The 26,293-nt window shown below is 43.3% G+C and overlaps 1 protein-coding gene and 1 long non-coding RNA gene across 2 annotated transcripts; one reads left to right on the top strand and one right to left on the bottom strand.

The window, feature by feature from the left end:
- Positions 1–23,247, bottom strand: Pou2af2 (POU class 2 homeobox associating factor 2). Its single transcript, XM_021172853.3, has 4 exons — positions 23,099–23,247; positions 5,255–5,297; positions 1,879–2,177; positions 1–780 (listed from the first exon to the last, which is right to left on the bottom strand). The coding sequence occupies exons 2-4, from the start codon at positions 5,259–5,261 to the stop codon at positions 379–381; spliced, it is 708 nt and encodes a 235-aa protein (XP_021028512.1). The 5' UTR covers positions 5,262–5,297; positions 23,099–23,247; the 3' UTR covers positions 1–378.
- Positions 1,616–11,249, top strand: LOC147002015 (uncharacterized). Its single transcript, XR_015048956.1, has 3 exons — positions 1,616–1,775; positions 2,908–3,029; positions 10,496–11,249. It is a non-coding gene; the product is annotated as an uncharacterized LOC147002015 (long non-coding RNA).
- Positions 23,248–26,293: the final 3,046 nt, after the last annotated feature.

Here is a 26,293-nt window from a genome sequence, read left to right on the forward strand (position 1 = left end):
ATTAGACAGGAAAATCATGTTTTATGTTCTGCACAAAGTTTTTAATGCAATATAAGAAAAATAACTAGTGCCAAAAAATAATGCTTTAAAGGTAACAGAAAATTTAGAATGAAACGGGATCCTAAAGCTCTAAAGCGGCCTCCTTGCAAAGGTTGTCTCATTAGGATGTGATCCACAAAACATTTGATTGACATTGTAGTGTTTTGTAGGGGTTTTACAGTGGATAAGAACAGGGATGAGTACCGTTGTCAACTAGCACTGACAGAATTGTGGCTTAAACTGAAAATCCAGTTCTGAATGAGCTAGCACACCTAGAAAAATCTGTGGACACAGAGTCCAACTTCTCTATAAGGATGCAGAAGTCCTCTGGCCTGCTTCTCAGTAAGCTCTCCGACACTCATAAGAGCCCCAGGCCATACTGCCATCTTCTTTTGTCCAAGGTGAAGGATCATGAAGGGAAGAGACATCTGACCCTTCCCCTGGGGAGAGGGGCCCCACCTTGGGTGGGAGGTCATTTGACACTGTCATGAAAGATGTGAAGGGGTATGGAGGTGAGGTAGGGTACCCTGGTGTGTGGTGCAGATCTTCCAGTGCATGCAGCGAGTAGGACTGAGTCCCAGCAAGGGATGCCCCCCAGCCCATGTTTCTGTGCTGGGTGCTGCTTCCTGACTCCAGTTGGGAGAGGCAACTGGTGCTGGGTGGCAAAGTCTGCAGGGCATCAGCAGGCATGGGGTCCGGCTGGCTGAGACCATCTGGTACCGTCTGTTCCCAGGAGTCTCTCTAAGGAAAACAGCAAAAGCACAGGAATTATTCTTTGGTTGATGCTCCGAGGATGCAGAGCTGCCACTGGACCGAGGCATCCGGAGAAACTTTGCATGCTTTCCGCTGCTTCTGAAGCCCGCCTTGCAGACAGCTTTTCCCGCTAGTGTTTGATCCTAAGCCAGGAAAATCTGGGCTAATTTCTACTTGAGGATGTAAGTCTGGGCCCCACATTCTCCTTTACAGAAGCAAGGGAAGGCAGCACTCATTTCTGGTTTGGGTGAGTAGTAGCCCTCCAATGACCTAGGCTCTAGAATGACCTGGGGTTGGAACTCCCTACCCGCTCAACAGTACTTTTCTTGGGGTGGAATGAGTTCACTCACAGTACCACCTACCACTCTCCGGACACTGAGACACTGAGCTGTTCATCTGTGACATGGGGCACAGATTTCCTGAGTTGCTGCAAGCCCTAAATGAACAAAAGTCCATAGAAGTCCTTGCCGCAGAATAAGGTTAATTCCCGGTCCCACCCTTTTGGTCTAAAATTCCACCTTCAGCCATTCATCCTATTGTGGCAGAAGGCTTTGCAGTTTTCTATTAAGGGACTATTAGAAGCGTTTAGATCTTTCTGAACCTATTTCTTTGGAGGGATCAAGAGAGAACGAGGTAGGAGGGTGTGTTGTGAGGAAGCTAGAGCCCAGGGACTGGGAAGGAAATGGAAGAGGAAGCTGGGTAAATCTCTTGGGGGAGTTGGTCTAGTCCTATCTAGATGTGACTCCAACCTTCGTTCCTTAGGGCTCAGAGGCCTGAAGGAGTCTTGCATTAGCAGCATGGGGGAACATTTAGCAAACAGAATAGTAACAAAATGCATGTGAGTTCTATCTTACAGACCCCGGCTCCGGAACCCTAGACTTTTGATGTCTCGGTTTTGATGTGATCTTTGAGCTGGATTTCCTCAGAGGCTCCCCAGCAACGCCAGCCTGACCCAGCACCTCAGGTGTGAGCAGAATCCCCAGGTGAGTCATCTGCCTTCAGCTTGGTCACCATGCACCAGTGCTGGGCCACAGGAGCTGGGACCCCCTCCCCCTCCCTCCCTGCACACGAAATAACCACACTCACAAAGACGAAATGAGTTGGGTCACTGGGGAACGGAGGCGGCAAGAGCGGTGGCAGAGTCGAGGTGCTGAACAGGGAACTGGGTGTGGGGGTCAGCGCTGGTGGGCGGTAGTCTCCATAGGGCTCAGCCAGGTAGGACTCCAGCAGGCCTGTGTGACTCTGCCCAGCCGTGGATTCGCAGGCAAAGGGCTTGCTCATGCTGGAGGTGTAGAGGTCATTCGAGAACTGTTTGCTGCTATGGAAGTCGGAATCGGACAGGAAAGATCTCCTGACACCATAGTAACCTGACATCACTGGCGATCCTGTAGCCAAATGAAAGAGAAATGGGCAGAAGGTTCCAGTAGGAAGCTCAGAGTTGGCGGTTCTGCATTTGGTGCCATGTGAAAAGATGGTACCCACGTGCCTGACACCATCGTTAACAAAAAAATCCACATGTCTCGAATGGCATGCAATGTTCCTGTATCACTGTTTCAAGTTCACTTTGACCTTAGAGATGAATTCATGTCAGAGTACAATAACTTTACCTAGATAACGATTTATCATGCATCTTTTAGGTCCAGATACTTCTAGGAAGAGGCACCGAGAGATAGTTAGAGAATCCCTGGGTATGGTATCCCAGCCAGCATTAACCATCAACCTGACATAGCCTAGAACCAATTGCAAAGAGAGTCTCAAATAGTCTTTATCAAGTCAGTCTGTGGGTATGGATGTAAGAGATTGCTTTGATTATAAAGTGACGTTAGGTGTGCCCACTGTGGGAGGCACTATTCCCTAGGTAGGTAGCCCTGGGCCGTATAAAAAAACTAGCTGAGTGTAAGCCTGTGAGCGAGTCAACAATTAACATTCATCTATGCTTCCTGCTTCAAGTTCCTGTCCTAATGTCCCTCAATGATGGACAGTAATATGGAAGCTGAGATAATCCCTTGCCTTCTTAGAGTGGGTTTTGGTCATGATACTTGTGGCAGCAACAGAATCAAATTGGAATATTTGGAATCTACACTTTTTGATGGGACTATAAACATCTTTTCACAGCTTCTGAGCTGCTGCATCCCGAATATACAGGACTGCATCCCATAATATACAGGACAACATCCATAATATGCAGCCAAGAGGCTGCTTCTGGGATTTTTACATCCGATAATACATCTCTCTGGGTAAGAGGAGACATACCTCACTTTAAGCCAGGGACAGGTGGATTGCCTTTTCATTTTTCTGCACACCGATCTTCACCACCATGTCTCACACCCAGCCTGCACCAGGAGATGGCTTGCCCTGAGCTGAGTGCTGAGAAGCCAGGTTTTGAGGAAAAAACAACAAACCCTCTGACATTGCAGGCTTTGATGGTTCTAGTGTAATTTGCTGCCCCCTTGTGGTCAGACTGGATTCCCTCATTCATCTCTCTGACTTAGAGTAGTCGGTTTGTAAAGAGAAAGCTTGGCAGAGTTTTGTCAGGAGGAAGAGAGAGAAAAGCTGAAATTGGAGAGAGTTTTATTTAAGAAAAGACCAATGAAATAGTTGCTGCGTTTGACACTCTCTGACCCTGCAGTCGTCTGCAGCAGGAAATGGGTGGTTTGTTGGAAATCCGTTTGGGGCACAGGATCTAGGGCCGTGTAATTTATCATTTTATATATCCCATCTTAGACCTTTATAACTTGCGTTTGCATATCTTAAATTGCCTTCCCAGACCCTCACAACTCACTTAAGCTTTCATATCCTCAGACCTTTATACACCTTAGATATCTTTCTCAAGGGAGAAGATGTCCCTCTTCCCTCCCTCCAACAACAGTGAGTCCCATTGAGCTTTGTTGTCACCTCCCACCCCCTGAAGAGAAACCAAGATCCTTAGCCACCCTTCCCCGGGTGACTCGTTCACAGTGAGAACCTGAGCCTCTCCCACCTAGTGTAGTATTTTTATTTTGCTCTTTACGCTGTGACCTGCTACCGCTATCTTCTCAGGGGTTCTAAGAGCTCTGTGGTGGTAGATCAGGCCTCATACACTGTCTGGTCTGTAAATCTGGGAGTGGAATGCTGCATTCAGCATGCCACGCAAATGTATTCATTTGGGGAGACACTCAAGTTCCCCACCTTTAGCATGCTTTGGCTCGATACACTTCCATGTTAAATCCACCGATTTCCAATCGGCCTGTAAGGCTGTGAGTGAGTCAGCAAGAAGAATTCGTCTACACTTTCTGCTTCAAGTTTCTTCTCTGACTTCACTCAATGATGGATTCTGTAGTGACAGTTTTAATTATAAACACACTGGGAGAGGAATCTGGGCAAATACAAAAATTCATGCCATGAAGTTCTAGCCCACAGATTGGTGAGGGCGGTGAATAGGTAATCATACTTCCAGGGCGGTGCATTTATAGTTCTACTTTCAAAATAAAAAACAATCATGAAGAAAAGCCCTCTGCTTTCCCAAGTGTATCTATTTCCACTCAAAAAGAGGAGGAGAATTCTAGAAGGTAGGAGAATCTGCAGAAACTCCTTTTAGTACAAAAGAGCAGATGCAGCCAAATTTGAATGGAAGTAAACTCAGGGGTGGTGGTGGTGGGAATGCATTTACATCAGTTATCTGGGATGCTTCAGAACTGCTTTTCCCATGCAACTTGGAAAGTGTTAAATCACTTTGGAGTTTGAAATCCGGAAGGGATCATGTGTGGTGGGGCTGGGTGTACAAGGATGTTTATCACTGTTACAAAACTTCCTTTCCCACCCTCACATCCACACAGCACACGGAACTCACTGTGTGACATGCAGGAGGAATTTAATAAATGTAGCCCCAACCCCTCATGTTCTCTTCTCCTTGGGCATATCATCTAAAACAGTGATCCTCAACCTTCCCAATGCTGCAGCCCTTTAATACAGTTCCTCATGTTGTAGTGACCCCCCCAACATAAAATTATGATTGTTGCTACTTCATAACTGTATTTTTGCTTACTGGTATGAATTATAAGTATCTGATATGCAGAATATTTGATATCACGACCCACAGGTTGAGAACTGCTGGCGGTCATGATGTCAGAGCTTTAGATGTTTCCACACTGTGTCAGGAGCCTGCTAGTTTTGTCTAGAAGCTTCTCCCAGGCAGGAGATCGAAAGGCCCATCTTTCAAGACCCAATCAATTAAGTTCAGGGTGATTCAATGAGATCTATCTTCACTGATCAGTTTTTTCCCCTCAAAGAAGCAAAAATGAGAACGTAGGTGTTAAGGAAACGTTGGAAGCTCTTGGCTGGAGACAGAACGTGGTCGTAGAGAGTCGTTACACAGCATGTGTTCGACTCTGGTGTCTGTGGTTCCCTGCACTGGGAAACAAAGCACATGCGCTCACTTAATACTTAAAAGGGAGTAAATTGCTTGTTGAGTTAAAGATCTCACCTGGCATCTGGATGAACGGAGGCTGGGAGGAGCTGACACTGCCCTGGAAGGCAAACAGAAGGCAGGTGTTTTCGTCTTTAGTTACAAGCTTGAATTTAATTTTAAAATCAGGAATATATTTTTCAAACTATCCTTCTTCCCTCCCTCTTTCCTTCTGTCTCTCCCTTCCTTTTGTTTTTGGGTGTGAATGTGTATGCATTTGTGTGTGTGTGTGTGTGTGTGTATATATATATGGTTGTACATATGTATGTATTTGTATATGTGTGTATTTATGAGTGTGAATGTGTTTGCATATGTGTTTGGGCATATATGTGTATTTGTATATGTGTGTATGTATATATGTGTTTGCGTATATATGTGCATTTGTATATGTGTGTATGTGTGTATATATGTGTTTGTACATATGTGTGTATGTGTCTTAGTCAGGGTTTCTATTCCTGCACAAACATCATGACCAAGAAGCAAGTTGGGGAGGAAAGGGTTTATTTGGCTTACACTTCCATCCTGCTGTTCATCACCAAGGAAGTCAGGACTGGAACTCAAGCAGGTTAGAAAGCAGGAGCTGATGCAGAGGCCATGGAGGGATGTTCTTTACTGGCTTGCTTCCCCTGGCTTGCTCAGCCTGCTCTCTTATAGAACCCAAGACTACCAGGCCAGAGATGGTCCCACCTACAAGGGGCCTTTCCCCCTTGATCACTAACTGAGAAAATGCCCCACAGCCAGATCTCATGGAGGCATTTCCTCAACTGAAGCTCCTTTCTCTGTGATAACTCCAGCTGTGTCAAGTTGACACAAAACTAGCCAGTACAGTATGTGTGCATGCATTGTGGAAGGGTGTGCATGTGGAGGTCAGAGCACAGCTTGCGGGAGTCAGGTACGTTCTACCTTCCAAGTGTTGAACTTCATCAGGCTAGGAGGTAAGTATCTTTAGTTCCTGAGCCCCAACACTGAAGTCTTATCAATTCCTAGTGACTGTGACTATAACTGTATTTAGAAATAGGATCTTTCAAGGTGTAATTACTTAAAAATAAGATGTGGTCATACTGAATTAGGATGTGCCTCCAATCCCAGATGACTAATGTCCCTATAAGAAGAGAAGAGGAAGTGGAGAGATGTCTTAGTGGTTAAGAGCCCTTCCTGAACAGGTTAAATTCCCAGGTCTCACAGGGTGGTTCCCAACCATCTGTAACTCCAGTCCCTAGGGATCGGATGCCCTCTCTGGCCTCTGTGGATACTGCATGCAGGCAAAAATCCATATAAGTAAAATATAAAACATTTTTTTAAAAAAATAAGAACACACTCAATGATACAGACATGGTGGGGGTCATATAGAGACAAGAAAAACACAAATAATCTAACCTCATGACTGGGGGTCAAGGAACCCTGGTGACCAGCAGAAGAAAGGAGGAAGGGAAAGGGACTCTGTTTCTTTAGCTCAGGACCAGGGCCTGCTCACATCTCTAGAACCAGTAATGCTACTGTTTAAGCCATCTGCTTAGTGCTTGCCTGTGTCAATAGCCACTGTGGGAGACTAGTGATACAGAAATGTAAGGGATGTCTGACTGGGAAAGATGACTGAGGTGGGTGGTGGGGATGCACAGGAACACACCCATGTGGAGGTGATGTTGTACAGACATCAGAATGAAGGGTATCTAGATGTGTGGACTCTTAGAAGATTACAAATGGGGGCAGGCAAGTCAGTTGTGCAAGCACCAGGCTGTGACGCTGGGTTTCCAGAAGCCGTGTGAAAACCTGGGTAGGCAGCACGCGTCTGTAACCCTTGCCTTACGTTACAGACAAGTGTATCCCTGAAGCTAGCAGGCCAGCCATTCTAGCTGAATTCATGAGCTTCAGGGTTAGTGGGAGAGTAATTGAGGAAAGACGTTCAACAGTGACCTGAGGACTCTACATGCACACATACACAGATGCTCACAGCACACATGTACACAACAGCACATAGAGAGTCACATAAGATACAAAAAAAAATGAATATTACATAAGCAAATGCTAGCTCCAAAATGGCCCCCATTAAAGTCCATGGTGAAAATACCTTCCAAGGAGGTCAAGCATCCTTAAGACCTCAGGCAGAGCTCTTAGCCTAAGTCCTCCAGGCCCTGCAGACTCTGAGAGCTGGAGAGGATTCACAGAGTCTCACGCAATCACTCTGCATGTTTCCAACACCATATATTGAATGTCCAACAATGGAGAACTCAGTGCTCTGGCGCCCCCCCCCCCTGTCTTGGAGATCTCTGACTCTTTAAACTCAGAAGAAAGGGGTTTGCTCTCTTTTCTAATCATCTCTTTCTCTCAATCAGAATAGACTTAACTCTTATTCCACATAGCTTTTTTTTTGAATAGTTGAAGATAATCCTTTATTTTCCAAATGTCTTGTTTATGTGTACAGACATGTGCACATGTGTGTGTGTGTGTGTGTGTGTGTTTAAAGACCAGAGGAGGTCAGTCTTGTCCACCTCTACTTCTGAGACAAGACATCCTTGGGATCCTTGGGGATCGGTGACTAAGTGTGGCTAGTTGGCCAGCAAGCCCTGGGCACATTCTTGTTTCTGCCTTCCTAGCTTTGGGATTCCAAGTGTGTGCCATTATGCCCAGCTTTGTACATAGGTGCTGGGTGCTAAACTCAGGTCCTCATGTTTGTGTGGTAAGCATTTTACTGAGCTGTTTTCCCAAGAGCACCGCTACCAACTGCCTCCCTAGTCAGTCTATCTGCTATAATGACTACCTCCGCCTAGGGGCTTAGCCCTTTATTCCACACTTCTGGGAACTGGGAATCTGAGGTAGTAGGTTCATTCCTGTTTGGGTCTCTTTCTGGTTTGCAGTCTTCTCACTGTGACATCCAGTGACACCCAGAGATCATATATCTAATATGTTAATTATCTCTGACTCCCCGCCTCTGAATACAACCATGCTGGAGAAGAGGCTTCATCCTAGAAATCTTGAAGTCTCAGCCATTCTGTCTGTCCATCGCTCTGACTTCTAATTCTGTCTTCCACGTAAAATGTCATCATGCAGCCACTCGACGGCAGTATTGTATTTAACAATGAATACTGTAGAACCAATGTGCCTATGTTTGAATCCCAGGTCTGCCTCCTTATTGTGAACTTTGGTTAGAACCTAGCCATGAACTGCTTAAAATAGCACCTGGTATAAATAGCCAGCGTGTGCAACATGGCTCATGTTATAGCCATCCCCTCTTATCACTGAGGCATACAAACAGTATGTTAGTCCTACTTACGCATGTTGATCAAGTTTAGCTTATAAATCAGACACAGTAAGAGGTAGTTAATAATATAAAACAAAATGAATACAATATTCTGTAATAAAATTATCCATATTGCTTCTTCTTTGGAGTAACTACTGGTGGAACAAGGGTGACTCGGTCTTAAGCACTGGATCTTGTGAGAGTTGGCCTGGTAACTGAGAAGTCTGTCTCCTTTTGCTGTGCTGGGTGGGGATTGAACACAGGGCCTGTGCATTGCAGACAAGTACTGTCCCACCGAGTTAGATCCCCATCCCAAGGAGAAGGCTTCCAGTGACTGGGACACTGATATCACTTATGGTGCAGATCCACTGGACAAAGGTAAAACCCATCTCGGGGTGGGGGGATCTGGTGGAGCAGCAGAGATTTTAACTGCTCCTCAGAATGGCTACAGTGTAAAACATGAATTAGTCATTGATGGGATTCTCCATTGAATACTTTAAAAGTGCGGTTGGCAGCGAGCCACCCAAACTGTGAATCCATGTGGTGAAAGGATGTGTGTAATACAATCTTGTTCTTGAGACAAGGCTTCACTATGTAGTCCAAGCAGGTCTTGAACTCAGGCCTGTGCTGTCCTGTCTCTTGTACTGGGAGTACCGATGAGTACTGATACCTCAGGAACTCTTAGATATGCAGTGGTCAGAGAGGTGCAGATCAGGATCCCTAACATCTGTTTGACCAAACCATAGATGAGCTGGATTTGGCACAAGTTCCCATGTGGCCAGGGCCCCTGCTGTTCAGCATACTCTTCCTGTTTCTGATTGCCTGCCAGGGTCACTTCTAGAAGGAGTCTATTGCAGACCTCTGATACCTCCTGACTTTGATCACAGCCCCCTTGCTGGTGAGATTGAATGGTGGTGGGGTTGGTAACTGTTCAGGTGCTTCTCTGGTTGAGTCTGCTGTTGCCTCCCCTTCCCCATTTCTCCTCCCTTTCCCTGTTCTGGCCAAGGCGTGGCCAGGATGAAGTTATGAATCAAAGCTCAGTTGGATGTCTGGGTCTTTCTGACATTTGTAAGTCTCAGAGCATCATGGGCTCTCCTGAGCACCAGCCCGCATGCCTCTTCACCATGCGGCTGCAGGCAGGCTGCTGCTCGCTGTGGCTGATGAAGATCCTGCTGGCTTCTACAACTCGGCTCTAAAAGTTCCCTTACCCTTCCCTTCTGCCACCACCAGTCCTGAAGATGCCACTCCTAGCCTTCCTCTGAATAGCTATAATTATTACCATGGAAAACATCAGGGCTATTCCTGCCCAAACCCAATTTTAATATAGGAGGCTCTACCAGTTATGACTCTAGTTAGTTTTATCTATACTTTGACAAAAAGAGGTCTCGTGCGCTCTTTCCTCCTATATAATTTCATCTTGTCTGCACTGTGGGAATTAAACACTATTTCCATTCTTTATGGTCACCCATAAAACTTTACTATGCAGACTTAACAAGACCTGCAAACAATACCTAAAACCTACTGAAAGATAAGGGCCCAAGGACATTAATTCTCATTACCATTTTCCTATGGTTAGTTATATTCTTTAAGTCAAGCAGCTACAATGTAGACACTATTGGTATATTAAGCAAATTGCTACTATATCTACTTCTATGCTTACCTTTTCTCTGGTTAATATTTGTCTGGAGGTTCTATATTTGCTTCATCTTCCAAATGCAACTTTCTCTAAGATTCCTTAAGTGTGTGTGCTTTTTAAAAAAGTAATTCACGTCTGGTTTTATTTATCTAAGAAATAATTTCTTTTGACCTTATTTTAGGAAGATAATATTTCTGATTTTACAATCATGCAATCAGAACTTTGTAGGTATTTAATCTCTTGGCACTTTGAAAACATAAGCCCACAGTCTTTGGCTTCCATAATTCCAGCTAGAAGTCTGCTATTACTCTTAAAGTGATTTTGTGTGACAAGCTTGTTTTTCTTTTCTTGTTGTTTTTAAAATATATTTTCTTCTGCCTTCCAGGATCTTCAAACCCAGTGTACATAGTCAAGAAGTAAACCACACTCCTCTTCATTCTGCTTGGTACAGGACACATTTGTGTCTTTGTTTTGCTGGGGCTTCGTGCCTTTCATCCAGTTACGGCTACTTTGAACCACTACAGCCTTAAACTCCACTCTAGTATATCCTCTGAGACTACTTAGATACATCTTGGATGTTTTGCTTTTATCCTATATATTATATAACCTCCTCATTTCCCCTACATCCATGGTTTTGTGTTTCTTCGTATCTTTTAGAGATTGGTGTAGAGTTCTTCAGATCGTATTGGTTTACTAATTATTCAATTGTAATTTGCTGCTTAACTCACATATTAAGCTTAAAAATATTTATACACATGAGTGTGCACATATGTGTGGGTGGAGGCCCCAGGTTGATGTTGATGTTGGGTATCTTCTTCAGTTACTCTCCACCTTAGTTTCTGAAACAAGGTCTCCAGTTGGATCTGGAGCTCACTAACTTGGCTAAACTGTAGGGCCCGCAAGTCCTGGGACCCTCCTGCCTTTGTCTTCTCCCACTGAAGTTATATGTGTGAGTGGGTTATGCTATCTGTGGTTTTTGTTTTGGATGCAGAGTATCTGACCTCAGGTTTTCATGGCAAGCACTTTACTAACGGACCCCACCTCCCCAGACCCACATTGAGGTTTTTTTTTTTTAATTACCACTTTATATTTTTGTTTTAATAAATCCGACTTTAAATTGTGCTCTGCGATTTTTTTGTCTTAAAACATCCTGAAGGTAAAGTATCATTTGTCTCGTTGTTTTGTCTATAAGGCTGAGGCACAGAGGGGACACTCAAGTTTCTTCCTACGGTGTGTCATGGTGGCAGGAGTGAGACTCAGTGAGGCCCTCTGATAGCAGAGCCCAGTTCGTCACCACCACACCAGGCTGCCTTCCAAGAATTTCTTTAATTAGGACTAGAAACACACCACTATTTTAGTAAAAGTCAGCTTACAGGAGAGTTAGAGACATTCAGAGAAATGATATAATTATGTAAAAGCCCACAGAAGTGTGATTTAGGATTGGATACTTCTGAGATATGTGTGTGTGTGTGTGTGTGAGTGAAATATTTTTTTCTTGATTTTCCCAGTGACATTTCATTTAGTGGGGACCAGATTTAGTCAGGTATCATTGACATGGACTAAAATTCTTAGATCTTAAGTATGTAATTTAATGTGTTCTAAAAAGTATTCAGCGAACCCTTATAACACAGTGCCAAAATCATGTTATAGACCACTTTCGTTAAATTAGTGTGTGTCTCCTCTATGGCCAGGAACTATTCAGATTAATCAATATTAAAACCAATGCTAACACACATCCCTTCAATTCCCCTCACAGAACAAAGAAGAAAGAGCTTGTGTGACTGGAGAGGATTTCACTAGACAGATTTGACGACTCGACGGGATTACTTTCCATCCCGTTTCATAGGTTAGGAGAGAATAACCTGGGCCAGACAAGCTTCCTCCCCCATGGGAAGGGCCCACTCACTCCCTTTATTCTTTGTTCAATACATAGTATTCATGCAGTTACTTTTTTATCCTATCAATAACACCGGATTTAATATTGCAGAGTCCCTAGCTTTTGACCATGCAAGATGGTATATAATTTTTATTTTGCATACTGCAAACAACAGGATCCTGCAATACCAGGTAGCCAAATTTAGAGGTTTATATTTGAATGAAATTTGCCGATCTGCAACTTCCTGTAGCCAGCAGAGCAGCCTCACAGCTGCCCCAAAAGCCCCTCCATGAAAATGAGTTAATTTGAACTAATAGGTCACCGAGGTAGTAAAGTGATAAGATTAGGAGTTTCCTTTGAATACATTTATTGCCATTTTTATGACCCTATAATATTTTCAGGGTAGTAGTTTCAATGTAGTTGAGGGAATACATTGGGATATATGAAGAAAGATCCCTCTCAGTGGCTTAATGTTTCTTTGGAGCTGTTAAATCCGTTAAAAATTGTTACACAGTTTCTAAAGCATTTCCTTAAACTTAAAGATATTAATAGTGATGCTTCAATAGTAATAGCTATAGCCATTTATGAGTAGGTGGTATCTCCAAGGGATTTGCAACACTTTACACAGTTTCTTAGGATTATCCTATCCATGTGGGGTAGGCAGGTCAATGTAGTGATAGTATATTGAACTTTCTAACATGGTATTTTTATCTGAATTTAGATCCATTGCAGGGCACATGCTTTTCCACCAACTTTGTAATAAATGTAAAGTGATGCTGATGTCAGAGCACATTCCCTTTCAATGGATACCACTGTTAGGTGGGCATACTTTCTTCTCGCAGGAAATACAAATAGGCATCGAGAACCGTGTGCACTATGTGATCAATATGCTGCAGAATCAGGAGACATTGGATGTATGTCATGCTTGGTGCCTACACTACCTCAAACATCTTTTGCAAATTTTGAAACACATTTCACTTACGGACTGAGTATCTGAGCTCTCCAACTCGTGACAAGCACTCTGTGATGACTAGACAGTATGGTTAGGAGCATCTACAAGGTGCCAATTACATCACACACTGCCACCAGCATAGAAAGGGAATATTGTCTGAGGCTCACTAAAGGAGACACCGAGCATAGGAGCGGCTATGTGCCCACAACCAACTAGTCAGTGAATAAGAGAACCAAGTGTGAGACTCTAGCCTCCTAAGCATCTTTGGTGAGTTCTCAAGGACATTGTATCAAGCAAATCCTGTGTCCTGGCTCCTCAACAGAATCACCGAGTTCGTTGACTGCCCTTGACGTGAGAAACCATTACAGGGCTTTGCAGGTGCCAGAAGGAAATAATCAACTGCTCAGATTAGGAGCCACTTGCCAAGATTAGCTACTTGTGAGAAGAAAACACCACTACATTTTTTTTGGAAGCTCCTTTCCCCAGGAAGTGGCATCACTGATCTACTCCTGAATTTAGGGTAGTGGGTTGCAGTTTGAGTTGACTGATAAAATATGGCCGAAGGGATCTGTGAGCTTCTGATTTTAGGCCTCAAGGGGCTTTGAAGGTTGTTTCATTCACTACCATTTACTTCCTCCTAAGAAAGGGAGTCTAGCCTCCAGAAGGACAAGAGACTGCATGAAGTGAAAGTAGGGTGATCCTACCAATGGCCAGCAGCACCAGGTACCAGAGAGGCAAGGGAGAGTGCTTCCGGCCATGCACTTCACCTGAGCCCCCAGCTTAATGCAACTGCATGAGTCGCCCCTGGGAGACAGCAAATGAAGCTTCAGATGACCCTGGAAGCTGTAAGAAATGATAAATTATTATACTACTAAGGCCAAGGGGTTTATGAGGCAACAGTGAGTAGCAGATACATAGCCAGAGAAAAGTAGCTCAGGAGATACAATGGCTCCTTCCTACTTTCTACCGATGGGAGATTAGAAGTCAGGTTAGTTAGTGTGCTCAGATTTTGAGTGTGAAGGCTGAGAAGGGGCAAGGAAGCTCCCCGTGCAAGGAATCTTACGAACTGAGCCCGGAGGAGGAGAAGCTTGGCTTTCCCGCAGCGAGCTGAAGGCAACCCGCTCCTTAGCAGCAGGCACTTCCTTTTGTGGCTTCCATACAAATGTATTGTGTGCCCATTGTGCTCTAGGACTGTGGTAATTCCAGAAACACAAAGAAGACATGAGTTTTGTAGTCAGTGAGCATATAGATCCACAGGGACAATAGCTATACAAATGTGGGTGTAATTAGAGCAGAATTTAGAATAAGAGTTGAGGCCAATGGAATGAGAGCTTCTTGTAGCTACTTCTGGTTAGGCATTATGAATGTATCATTCACTTTTAGTGACAACTTTTATAGTTTGCGTTCTCTTCAAACTGTGTACTAAGTGTTCTCACCAAATGCTTACCATTAATCTTTCAGATGATGCTATAACGTATCCTCGGTCTATAGATCGACACAGCCTGGGTTCTCATCTAGATATGTTTCATCACAACTTGGTGTAGATAGAGAAGTGAGGACACAGAGGAGAGTTGGGGTGACTGACTGTCTTGTGAGAATGGGACTTGATATGCCATCATATAGACGGTGCCCGAATCTAGTCTGAAAAGATGACAGGAAATCATCAAGCAGGTTGGAGGAAGGCGTGCCACTGAAGAGAAAACCAAGGCTGGGGATGTTTGCAATATTGTCTGAGAGGTGGGAATGCAAACAGGAAGTGCAAAGACAGAGAATGACAACGAGCAAGCGAGGAGCTTGAGGAAGACACAGGAGCTCAGTTACAAAGGGATTGGGCTGTGCTAAGGGCTTGGACTTGGTCCACCAATGGGCATTGAGTCTTCAGAGTCTCTGTGGTGTAGCCATGATGAAAGTGCTATTCTAGAACACGGTCTCTGATGGTGAAGCCATGGGTCTGGAGTTGTTGGCAGAGCAAGTGGCAGCTGCTGGAGTCCAGTGGAGACCTGATGATAAGGGTCTGTCTGGCAGATTGTCAGGAGGCTGGCAGGTGACACCTCTGTCTGCGTCTGTTTGTCATCCTTCTAGTAGCTGTATGAGAATAGCTGATTCATGCCTCTAGGTGCCAAGAGCTGTTGTGGCCACCTGTCCTGGCCACTGTACAGTTCCCAGGGCCTTTTCTCTTTTGCTCACCATTGACTACTTTCACACTGACACCGGTGTACGGAGAGACTACCACATCTCCCCATCCCACACTACAAAATCGAAAGGCCCGTATGTTCTTCCATGATCTAATTTAATGGTGCACTGTGCAGGTCTGATCCTATGGTCAGTAATTATGTTTAATTGAGGAATGAATGGTGAAACATCCTTATGAGCACTTACTTTATATTGACGAAACCTCCCTCTGTGTGGGGCGTCTTCACGCTTGGTAACCTAGGCAACCGTAGGGACTACATCATTGAATATGTAGAAGGAATGATTGATTAAAGCTTTCAAAGGCACAGAGGAGGAGTGAAGAGCAAAAGCCATGTTCAAATTCTGAGGGAAAGGAACTTTTTATGGAAACACAGATTTACTTTGTAATCATCTGTGTAACTATATGTGATACAATTTGAAGTCAGTTAACCTGTTTTATCAACTTAAGGTTCTCTCCAGTGGTTGCAACAAGCATCTGTAAGAATGTATGTGAAACTGAACTTAGCGGTACAGTGTGGGGAGACTTCCACAGATATCTACTGTATAGTCTTTACACTTCCTACTGTGTAATCTCTTTGGCAATTACACAATGGGTTGCCTTTGTAATTAAGGCAACTAATTAATATTAAATCAACATTACTATTAATATTAAAATGGATGTCATCTTTATATCTTTATGGTTAATTTCTCATTTGATAAAAAATATGATTCCAAATGTCTTCAATTTCTGAGCCATGAGCTATTTTATGTCCCTTGGAAAGCTCACACGATGACAGCATTCCAACGTTTTGACAGTTTCTTAAAATTTTTATTTTAACAGCTCTGCTGTTTGGCACAAAATTATGTCCAGGCTGTGTCTGTGAGAAAGTGATTGCTGTTGCCTAAGTTACGAAATGAAACATATTTTTATACTCCTGGCTCTTGGTGTGCCTTTGAAATGCTGCTTGTATTTATGCAGCTAGGTTAGAGCAAGGGGAGCCACTGGGAAGCCTTTTGGCCAGCGAAGAGATTACAGAACTGCAGCCCCACCAGATGGACCAGCCAGGGTTGTTTTGCTGTAAAACCTGATTATTTTTGCAAGCTGCATGAAAGAATTCTCCACCAGGAAGGATTTTAAATTTCATGACATTTAAAAAGAAAATTCCACAGAACCAATAGAACAGCTGAGAAAATAAGTTCCCTATGAAAGGCTTGCTCTTATTATTATTTAAAAATTTTCTGCAATTGTGCAGGAGCAGGTGGCTGGGTGGGGACCACGGAAAACTCTGGAAGTGTGGTTCAGTTCTCCAAACAGGGCAGGACAGTGGGCTAATTAAAGTCAGACAATAGGCGGTCTGGAAAGCCTTAGAAAATAAAGCGTCCATTCAAATGAAGAGCAACCGTAGAATGTGTGTCCCTAAATTCAAACAACGGCATTTTGCGTTTATGAGGCATCCAGTGCTAAGAAAATGTTGTTTTATTTTTTTGGGAGGTGGGCATGCTGGAGAGATGATGGCTCAGCAGTTAAGAGCACTGACTGCTCTTCCAGAGGTACTGAGTTCAATTTCAAGCAACCACATGGTGGCTCACAACCATCTGTCATGGGGTCCAATGTACTTTTCTGGCATGTGTCTGAAGATAGCTACAGTGTACTCATAGAAATAAAAATAAATAAATCTTTAAAAAAGGAAATGTTTATTATTATTATTGTTGTTGTTATTATTATTATTATTTCTGGGCTCATGAAGGAACTTCCTTAGCAAGGCTGAGGAGCAACCTTCCAACACCATGCCTTGAGAACAAGGAGAAGGTCTGGGGAGGATACTCTTCGATTAGATGTGGATTCCCTCTATTAAGAACTTGAAAACTAATGGGAAATAAGAAATGGATTTTTTTTTCCTGTGGGAAATTTAGAAAAAAAATAGTAAGGTAAAATGAAGTAAATGTATTAAAAAGTCAAGTTTTCTCAATGGCTTTAATAACCAAACAACCATGAGGTGTTTCTCAAAATATAAGAAAAAAAAATCACAGGGGAAAAATAAAAATATAAGGAAACACAAAACTCCCAAACAGTAGCAAACTATTAAATACACATTAGCCATGTGGTGACAGTTCATTGTGCCTTAGGCAAACAAGATAATCTTACCGAAGCCAAAACTATTATAGGATTGGTTCCAACTATGAGAGTCACAGAGGCGAACAATAAATTTAATGGTTAATTTTAGGAAATCCACGCCACTCATGGCCATGTCAAAGCATGTCACTGACTTTTTTTTTTCTGCACTCATGCCTTCAGAGCTTGAGTCACTTTGTCTGAAACTTTACAACCCCTGATTTCAAATGGCATTTTTTTCCCTGTTTTTTTGAGACAGGGTTTCTCTGTGTAGCCCTAGCTGTCCTAGAACTCACTCTGTAGACTGGGCTTGCCTTAAACTCAGAAATCCGCCTGCCTCTGCCTCCCAAGTGCTAGGATTAAAGGCATGCGCCACCACTGCCTGGCTCTCAAATGGCATTTTTACATTGCTATATTCTTAGATCTTAGATCATAGCTGTGAATTTATGTGATCAACTTCACACTTCTAAAACATGGATAGGCAGCTTCTGAACTGAAAATCGCTTTGCACGGCTTCTTCCAGCCACCACTGCTAGTCAGTAAAATTACTAAAGTGTGACCAGAGTTAGACTGCAAAGTTTAGAAGCTCTCTCTCTCTCTCTGTATGTAATTTTGATTAAAATTAGAGTTCCATATTAGAAAAGGATTCCATTTGTCTTTTGCTATAGGATGTCAGGGAATGAGAGCATTGGTGGTCTTCATCCTCCAATCTCTTCTCCTATTTCCATGAGAAAGTACAGTGTAATGATGCTGCCTTCCTCCTTCTCTAGTTCTATATTTGCTAACACTGCCTTTCAGGCATGGCCAATAGTGGCTGTCACACTCTTCAGGATCCAATGTGATCACACACACAAGATCTACATAAGACCCACACAGATCTCCCAACATCCTAGACTGTGGAGGAAGGAGCTCACAGGGGTCCCATCTCTTCTTTGAGGACACCTTAGTGAATCTATACAATTAATAGTTGGTAGGTGAGAAGACGAGATATTTTCTTTGTAGTCTAACCATTGTAAAGGTGCCCAAGTGCCTACAGGCCACCCCTCGCCTATATGCCTGTAAGAAACACTAATGAGACTCATTGAGTCATTCAAAAAGGAAAAGACATGAAAGAAGAAGGAAGACTAATTGGGAAGAGGAGGGAAATAAGTGGGAGGGGAAGGGAGACCAGAGAAGAAAATAGGGTGGATATGATCAAGATATATACATGTTTAAAAATGTCACAATGAAATTTATGTTCAATTAATTTATATATGTCAATCAAACATCAAAATACAAGGAATGCTCTTTCATGTGTGCAACCCTGGGAGTAAGATCACATCAAGGGCTGGGTCTCTAGGGAAAGTCTGTTCAGTGTTCTCCCCTCAAGCCACATCAACCCCTCCACTCAGAGTGGTAGCCGCAAGAAGCTGAAGCCGGTAAGCATGCAGAAGAGAAAATGAGAGAGAGAAGTGGCTTGTGTGAGCCCTAGGGATTCTGAAGAGAAGGGACGCTTGTGGACTTTTAAGAGCATGGAAGGGAAGCTTCTTCAGTGTCCATGTGTGACGTGAGTGGATTCTGGATCAGGCGGTCTCATACGCTGGGTGGGTTTGTGGAGAGACCCGTGAGATCTGGTGGTCTGAGGGGGGTGGGGAGGGATGACGAGCGAGTGTGGACTGTGCGTTAGTAGCAGATTTGGAAACTGAACTAGAGAAAATTGTTAAAAGAAATGAGAACCTTTGGGGAGTCTAGGTTTTTTTTTTTTTTGAATCACGGGAAAGGAGAGTCTTGGTCGTGGAGGGGCATTTCCTGGATAGTCTACATATCTGTTGCAATGGTAAGTATGGAGATCACATGTGGAGGGTGTGTGTGGGGGGGTACAAGACATAACTGGAACCCGTCATTTTATACATGGAGTCTGAAGCTTGGTATGAAGATCTGAAAATTAGTGGTGACTCCAAGCCTTGTCCCACCTTGGTATGAATACATACATTTAAGAAGGCAGTATAGTCAATATAATTGAGGATGTAGCTCAATTGCTTGAATTCTAGTCTAGCATATAAAAAAAAAACCCTCTCCTAGGTTTGATGCTAGAACTACAAAAATCAGGCATGGGGTCCACACCTGTACTCACAGAACTCTGGAAGTGAAGGCAGGGATAGCAGAACTTCAGCTACAGAGTGAATTTGAGACCAGCTTGAGCTACCTGAGAGCCAGTCTTGAAAATATATGCATAGTGACGACACATCGACCAGTTGAAAGAAAACCTCTGGAGTCCCATAAATCTGGGTCCAATGTAAGCGCTGCAGCTTTCTACCTGATTCTTCATTCTCCCACCCGACTTCCTTTGGAGGCTGCTGAGCTCTTGTTGGTAAGTGAATATATCTTAAAATACAGAAAGGGAGATATGTGTAAAGTCTCTATTTCAGAGCTCAGCAGTAAATAACAGCTATTATGATTAGTGTTTGAGACAGGGTCTTATGTAGCTTTTAGTTCATGATATAGCTGAAGACAGCCTTGAACTCCTGACTCTCCTGCCTCTATCTCTCCAGTGTTGGGACAAACAGATATGTGCCAACTCTTATGATGATGATGAGAAAGGATAAACAATACAATTGTACCACCCATTCCAGTCCTTGTCCAGATATTAAACTTAGTGTCAAACTTAGGTCATGGGATTGTTTTTGTGCTTTATGTGATTTTTCTGTTTTTCCATGTTTCTTGCAAATCCAACTTTGAAAACTCCAGTTTAAATTGAGGAAAGAGGATTTACCTTTTGCTTAAGGTCGGCTTTGGAAGTTAGGAACTGGAGTTTGGTGTGTGTGTGTGTGTGTGTGTGCTTATGGTGGGGCGTGGGTGGAACATGTTTTGAGGTCTGAGGAAATCCATTGAGTTAGGAGAAAAAACAACTCTGCCCAGCAGGGAAAGGAGGAAACCTTGTGCTGTGGTGAACTCTGATCCCCTCCCCTGTACACCTCTCACAAGACCACTCGCGCTGAGGAGCAATAGTTTCAGGAAGTCCTGTCAGGTCAGGAAGCTGCTAGCACCCCCTATTTTTTTTTATCTTCTCCCTGCCGTCTGAAGCAAGGCTTTTCATAAAATAGAGTTTATGATGAATAAGTCAAATCCTTATTTGAGAGTAGCTAAGGTTTGGACTATTTAATATTGCAGAGTGAAGCAATATTGGGATATCTTAGCTGTAGCTATTAGATTGGACGTTCAATTGTCTTGACCCACAGGAGGGAAGAGGGTGACAGACACTGGCACAGTGTCCAACGAAGATTGCTGCTTCTAAGACAAGGAGTGACCTGAGCTGCCCACAGATAGCTGGAGATGAGGTGATATGTGTAATAGGATGCTATTCAGCTACACAAAAGAGGAAAGCTGTAATTGTGGCAGCCCAGATGGAACTGGCACCATTATGTTAAACAAAACAGGCTCGGAAGTCAAGTTTTCCTTGTTCTTCATGACATCTGCAGGCTCTACAAAGTCATCTCCTAGAGTGGGTACTAGAAGGTGGGGTGGGCCAGCAGAGGTGTGTGTGGCGAGAAGGGAGGGAGACTGTATGACTCGCAGATAGAAGAGTGCATCTGAGTAGAAGAGGCAAACTGAAAGTCTCATTGCGCATCAGAATCACGCTCTGGCTGGTAACTGACCATGTAGCTTATACAGCTAACCAAGGAAACGGCCAGGGCCGGAGGGGATGGCTATGCCTGGCACACTGTTGACTATATATTTACATGTATATTGAATATAATACTGTATTACAAATATGCATAGTTATTCAATTAAATCAATTAAAAATAATTCCAAGCAACAAAATAAACTCCATTTCATGAAAAGACCCTCATGTCTGCCATTTTTCTGTTTTGTTCACTCAGAATAAGTAGTTTTTTCCCCTAACCTACAAAGTTAGAGGTTTGACATGTTTCCGTTCTATTAGAAATGGTAGTTTCGAGGGTGGAAGGAGCTTGACTCCCCAAACTGCTCTCAGAACACCCCGTAATCTGGCGTGCATCCGGCTGAGGTTGGCACTTACTTTCTCTGGTACTTATTAAGTGTCAGTTGTCATAAATTCCTAAAAGCCACTGCATGCCGAGCATGCAGGACATGTCATGTGATGCACCATGTGCTCTGCAGACATCACCCAATTTCAGTCCTGTTACTGTCTGTGGTGGGTAATGCTGTCCCCATGTCTATGGGACGAAGCTGAGACTCAGAAATCAGGACTATCTCCATGGATGGACTCCGTCCTCTCAATCTGATTCTTAGGCTTGTGCAGCAAGCTCTTTATCACTGAGTCATCTCCCTAGCTCCTTACTTTATTATTATTATTATTATTACTACTAATATTACTATTATTATTAATTTGAGATAGAGTCTCTTTACAAACTGGCTATCCAATGAGCTTCCACAATCTGCATGTTCTCTCCTCCCTCCCCGGCCCCAGCCCTGAGGTTCTGAGCAGACACCACCACGCCCAGATTTTATTTGGGTGGATGGGATACAAACTGAAGTCCCCATGCATGCTCAGAGTGCACCTTACCCACTGAGCCCCTGAGCCATCTCCCTAGCCTCCAGAGATCTGTTTTAAATGCTAAATAGAGAGATGAGAACATCTGGAAATTAATAACCAAAATAAAGAGGCCAAAGGAAGAGGATAAGCTTTTTAAGGTTTCAGTCTTCAAAATGAAATCCCGAGTTCAAGGGTGGAAATATGCAGAATTGGTCAAAAGGTCTGATGCTCCATACAAGGGAGGAAGTTCATATAACAGTACTGCTGGGGACCTTTGCACCGCCTTTGGGGAAGTACATTGTAATAGCTCTTGCCACAGAAGAGTAACTGTATAGAATGATATGTGTGTATGTGTGTGCGTATGCATATGCCTATGTGTGTATCCGTCTGTGTATATACGTTAAGATGTTTCACTATGGTAACCAGTTCACTAGCTACATGTTATCTCATAGCATCATGTTGTAAATCTCAAATACATAAAATATAATTTACTTTGAAATGAATACTGGGCTTGGGGAGATGGCTTAATTAGTAAAGTATTTGTCCTGAAATCAGAAGGTCTCGACTCTAATCTTGCAGCCCTCATATAAAAACCCTGGCATGGTGATGGGAGTTTGTGATCCCAGAGTTGGGGTAGTAAAGACTGACAGCTATCCATGGCACCCTGCACAGTCAGGTTTGCACAACTGGTGAGATCTGACCTAGTAAGAAACAGTCTCACAGAGCTCTTAAATCACATTTGAGGTTGCCCTGTAGCCTCTGTACACATGTGTATGCACACATACATGCATACCTCCCACATGTGAACCCATACCAATATGTATAAAATACCTGTGCACACACAGAGACAGACAAATACAAACAAAATTGGATGCTGAGAAGAGCAGAGTCTTAGGATATACTTCAACTCTAATTGCAGACGAAGACATCAAGGCTGAGAACGGAGAATGCAATACACTTTACAGAGCCACAGTGAGGGCCTGGACGAGACCCAGGCTACAGCAATACTTCTCTGGGGGAAGAAGAGAAGTCTCAGGGCAATCAAAGAAATTTTGGAGATAACAAAATATATGGTTTCCTTGCTACGAATTTTCCCTCCTACTATTTCACAGGAAACACAGATGCAAATCACAGATCGGGATGTCACAGGTTTATATTCTGTGGGAAGGGGAGTGTGCATGTGATTGGCAGAGCAGAGCAACACCTGGGCAGGGAACTAAACAAACCTCCCATTGTGGACCTATTGCAAAGGTAGTCCCCAAACCGAGCCAGCCAGTGGACACCTGTCCTGTAGTTAGTGTTTCTTATACCTCTCTCATCAAAGATCAAACATTTTCAATGAGTCCAGGCCATAAAGATCGCTCGATGGTGCCCATTTACCTGCTGTTTAGAGTTTCCTCCACGTGTGGCCCACTGCCAGGCTCCGTTTCTCTACTCACAACGTTTTCACCCGAAAAATGATTAGGACAAATCATTAACCGAGATACGGCCATATCCCGATTGTCCCCGATAGAGATTTAAGCAACGGATTGAAGTGGAAGGACTTAGGACTGGGTGCAAAGGGAGCAGCGGTGTAATAACTAATATTTGAGAAACAAACAGCCAGCGTGGGCGTGGAAGGGTCTCACCATGTGAAAGTAACTTTTGTTTTACATTTATTTTTATGCATACTTCAAGGCAGCATAATCCAAATATTTCCTCCGTGGAAATAGTTCTTGGCATTTCCTTCAGTTAAAGGCTTTCAAAACTGGAGCCAGATATTTCTGTTTATTCTTCCTTGTGTTTATGTAAAATATTAACCCAGACCTTCACATCTGCTTGGCTATTGTTACTGACTACAGGGTTTCCGTGGGCGTGCCCAGAAAGCTATCACCGTATCCACCAATCTGAGGGCGAGACTAACCCCCAGAGCCTGGTTCCAGACCCTGCTTAGCCTCCCACATAGGACGAGGTACTCCCCTACCCTCCCACACAATTGAAATTCCAAACAGTGTTTCCTTCTCCCCTGGTGCCAGCTGCTGTGCATTCAGTGACTCTAGATGAATCTTTATGATTGCGTAAGGAAAACTTGATTAGCGAGCTACATCGTCTGTGAATTGTTGACTGAATTTCAAAACAGAGCAGAAAAATTGTGGCAATTAGGCTTATTGCTTTCTTTTTTATTCTGTAGATTAGATAACAGGGCTTATTGAATTTTGTGATGTGATTCTTAAAATGTTAAATGATTAGCTTTTATGAGTTCAGTTGAAATAGTGTAGCTGCGAAAGAAAATTTATCAGTCAGAAATCTAATTATATAGTTTTGGTATCAGGTGTTGGCAAGTGGTATCTGTCTGTCTATCTATCTATAGATCTATCTATCTATCTATCTATCATTTCTTTACCCTGGCAGAAGTCCAGGGGCTAGTGAGGAATTATAGAAAACAAAATCAAACCTGAGAAAAAAAATATCAAAAAAATTCACAGTTTACAAGTACATGAAATGCACCATCTGCCAAGCCTCAGTGTATGGGAGGTAAAATAATGGAAGTGATTTGGTCAAAATCTTGCTTGTTGCAAGATTTTGATTTTTATGATAGTCTACAAAACTTTACTTCGAAAAAACAAAACAAAACAAAACAAACAAAAAATCCAAAAACCCCAAGAACATGAAAGTTGTTCTTGAGGAAGTTCTTCTGTGAAGACAGAAAAGCTCAGCTTGGGTCACCCTGGAGGGTGGTGAGAAGGAGCCAGCAGCTACCATGGGCATCAAATAACTGCTTCTGGAAGCATATTGGTCGAGGGGACCTAGTTTTTCATAATACATGCACTAGTTTCCTAGGGCAACTATAACCTATTAAACAGTGTCTAAACCATCTGAATGTGCTCTCCTGGTTCTGAAAGCCAGGCACCCTAAGCCTGCCTGGAAGCTGTCCCTGCTATTGGGGCTCAACTAGGAATCTATCTTCTGTCTTTTCCCAGCCTGTTCCTGCTTCGTCTTTAATGGGGACTCTACCCTCTGCTTCTTCCTGCCTTTGCAGCTGCTGGGGCTTCCATGATGGTTGCTTCATTGCTCCAGCCTTACTGAAGGGCTTGCTTTACTGTTTCCTCTCATATCGTCTCTGTATTTCTCTTTCAAAGCTGTCCTTACATCTGACTGCATTAAATGCCCACCCAGGTAAATTCCTCACAAGCTGTTTAATCATGTATCAGCCAACAGGTCCCAGAGGATTGATGTGGGAATCTTTGGGAACATTAGTCATTGGCCTTTAGCCATATTGTCACTTGGAAATTTTGTGCCTCATGAATAGTTTTCCTTACTACAAGCCCATATGAGAGTGGAGACCCACTATCTCCTTATGGATCAGTATGAAGAAAAGCAGGTGGTCTCGGCACTGCTTTTGAGATGGAATCAGAGCCTGTGAGTGAGGGTCTGCAGGCAGCAGGATGCTCCATGGTTTCTGCTCATTAAGTTACCTTTACAGCAGGGATAGAAATAGGCCTGAAGAGTGAGTGCTGACTGATGGTAATATCTCTCTAGACAGATTTCTCAGTATTCTGAAGTAGTAAATGAATAGTAAAATCAATTCATAGAGATGCTTAAAGTCCAAATAAGTTCACACTGGCTGCTACACATTTAATCACTGAAGCTTAAACATCATCAAAGTGAGAAAGCAGATTCTAGTACTGAGATGATACAATGGGAACATGGAGTTAAGGTCCTGTGTACCACCCAGGATGGCCCTGTCAGTATCACGGATGGAAGCAATATTTTTCTGTTGCTAGTTTTTCTAATACTTATTTTCTCTCATACAGTCCCTCTGCCCCTTCCTCTCCCCCTCCCCACCCTCCCTCTCCCCTCCTCTGTTTTTCATGTATCAAAGGCTATTGTGCCTTAGTCCACTCTGAGATATCTTTTTAAATACAGAATTAAGACTCAGAAAATCTACTTTAAAAAATTAAAGTTCTGTGTCTGTGTGAGGGTATGCCATGTGCCTGAGACCAAGAGAGGGGGACAGGTGCCCCAGAGCTGGAGCTACAGGTAGGTGTGAGCCACCTGCCTTGGGTGCTGGGAACCTGACTCAGGTCTCCCAGTTATTTCTCCAGCATCCCTAATTCTCTGTCTTGTTTTTTTAGCACATCTTTAGCCTGTTTTCAACATATTCATCTGTAAAATGTAAATGCAAATTTCAGATAATATGCCCATAAAATGAGATAACACACACGAAAAACCACCTCACTCTATCCTCACATAAATATTATAGCTGTTTTCATATTGCATATGTATACGGTCTGGTAGTAAGCATTCAGTTTATTCGGCTATATGAATGTGTATTTTTTTTTTTTTTTTTTTTGGTTTTTTTGAGACAGGGTTTCTCTGTATAGCCCTGGCTGTCCTGGAACTCACTTTGTAGACCAGGCTGGCCTCGAACTCAGAAATCCGCCTGCCTCTGCCTCCCGAGTGCTGGGATTAAAGGCATGCGCCACCATGCCCGGCTGAATGTGTATTTTTTATGTGTATTCCTAACAGATTATTCTTTTTTTCTTACCACATATCTGGTTCCTAGTTTCTCAGTAATTACTAGACCAACACCCA

Source organism: Mus caroli, unplaced genomic scaffold (genome assembly GCF_978045245.1).
Source record: "Mus caroli unplaced genomic scaffold, Mus_caroli_1 scaffold_11, whole genome shotgun sequence".
In the NCBI taxonomy this organism is placed as follows: domain Eukaryota; kingdom Metazoa; phylum Chordata; class Mammalia; order Rodentia; family Muridae; genus Mus; species Mus caroli.

Excerpts from the sequence above, each read along its gene's own strand:
- Pou2af2 (XM_021172853.3), bottom strand. Across the intron at positions 781-1,878 it reads ACCCAACTCATTTCGTCTTT|AGAGACTCCTGGGAACAGAC; the intron begins GTGAGTGTGGTT and ends TGTTTTCCTTAG.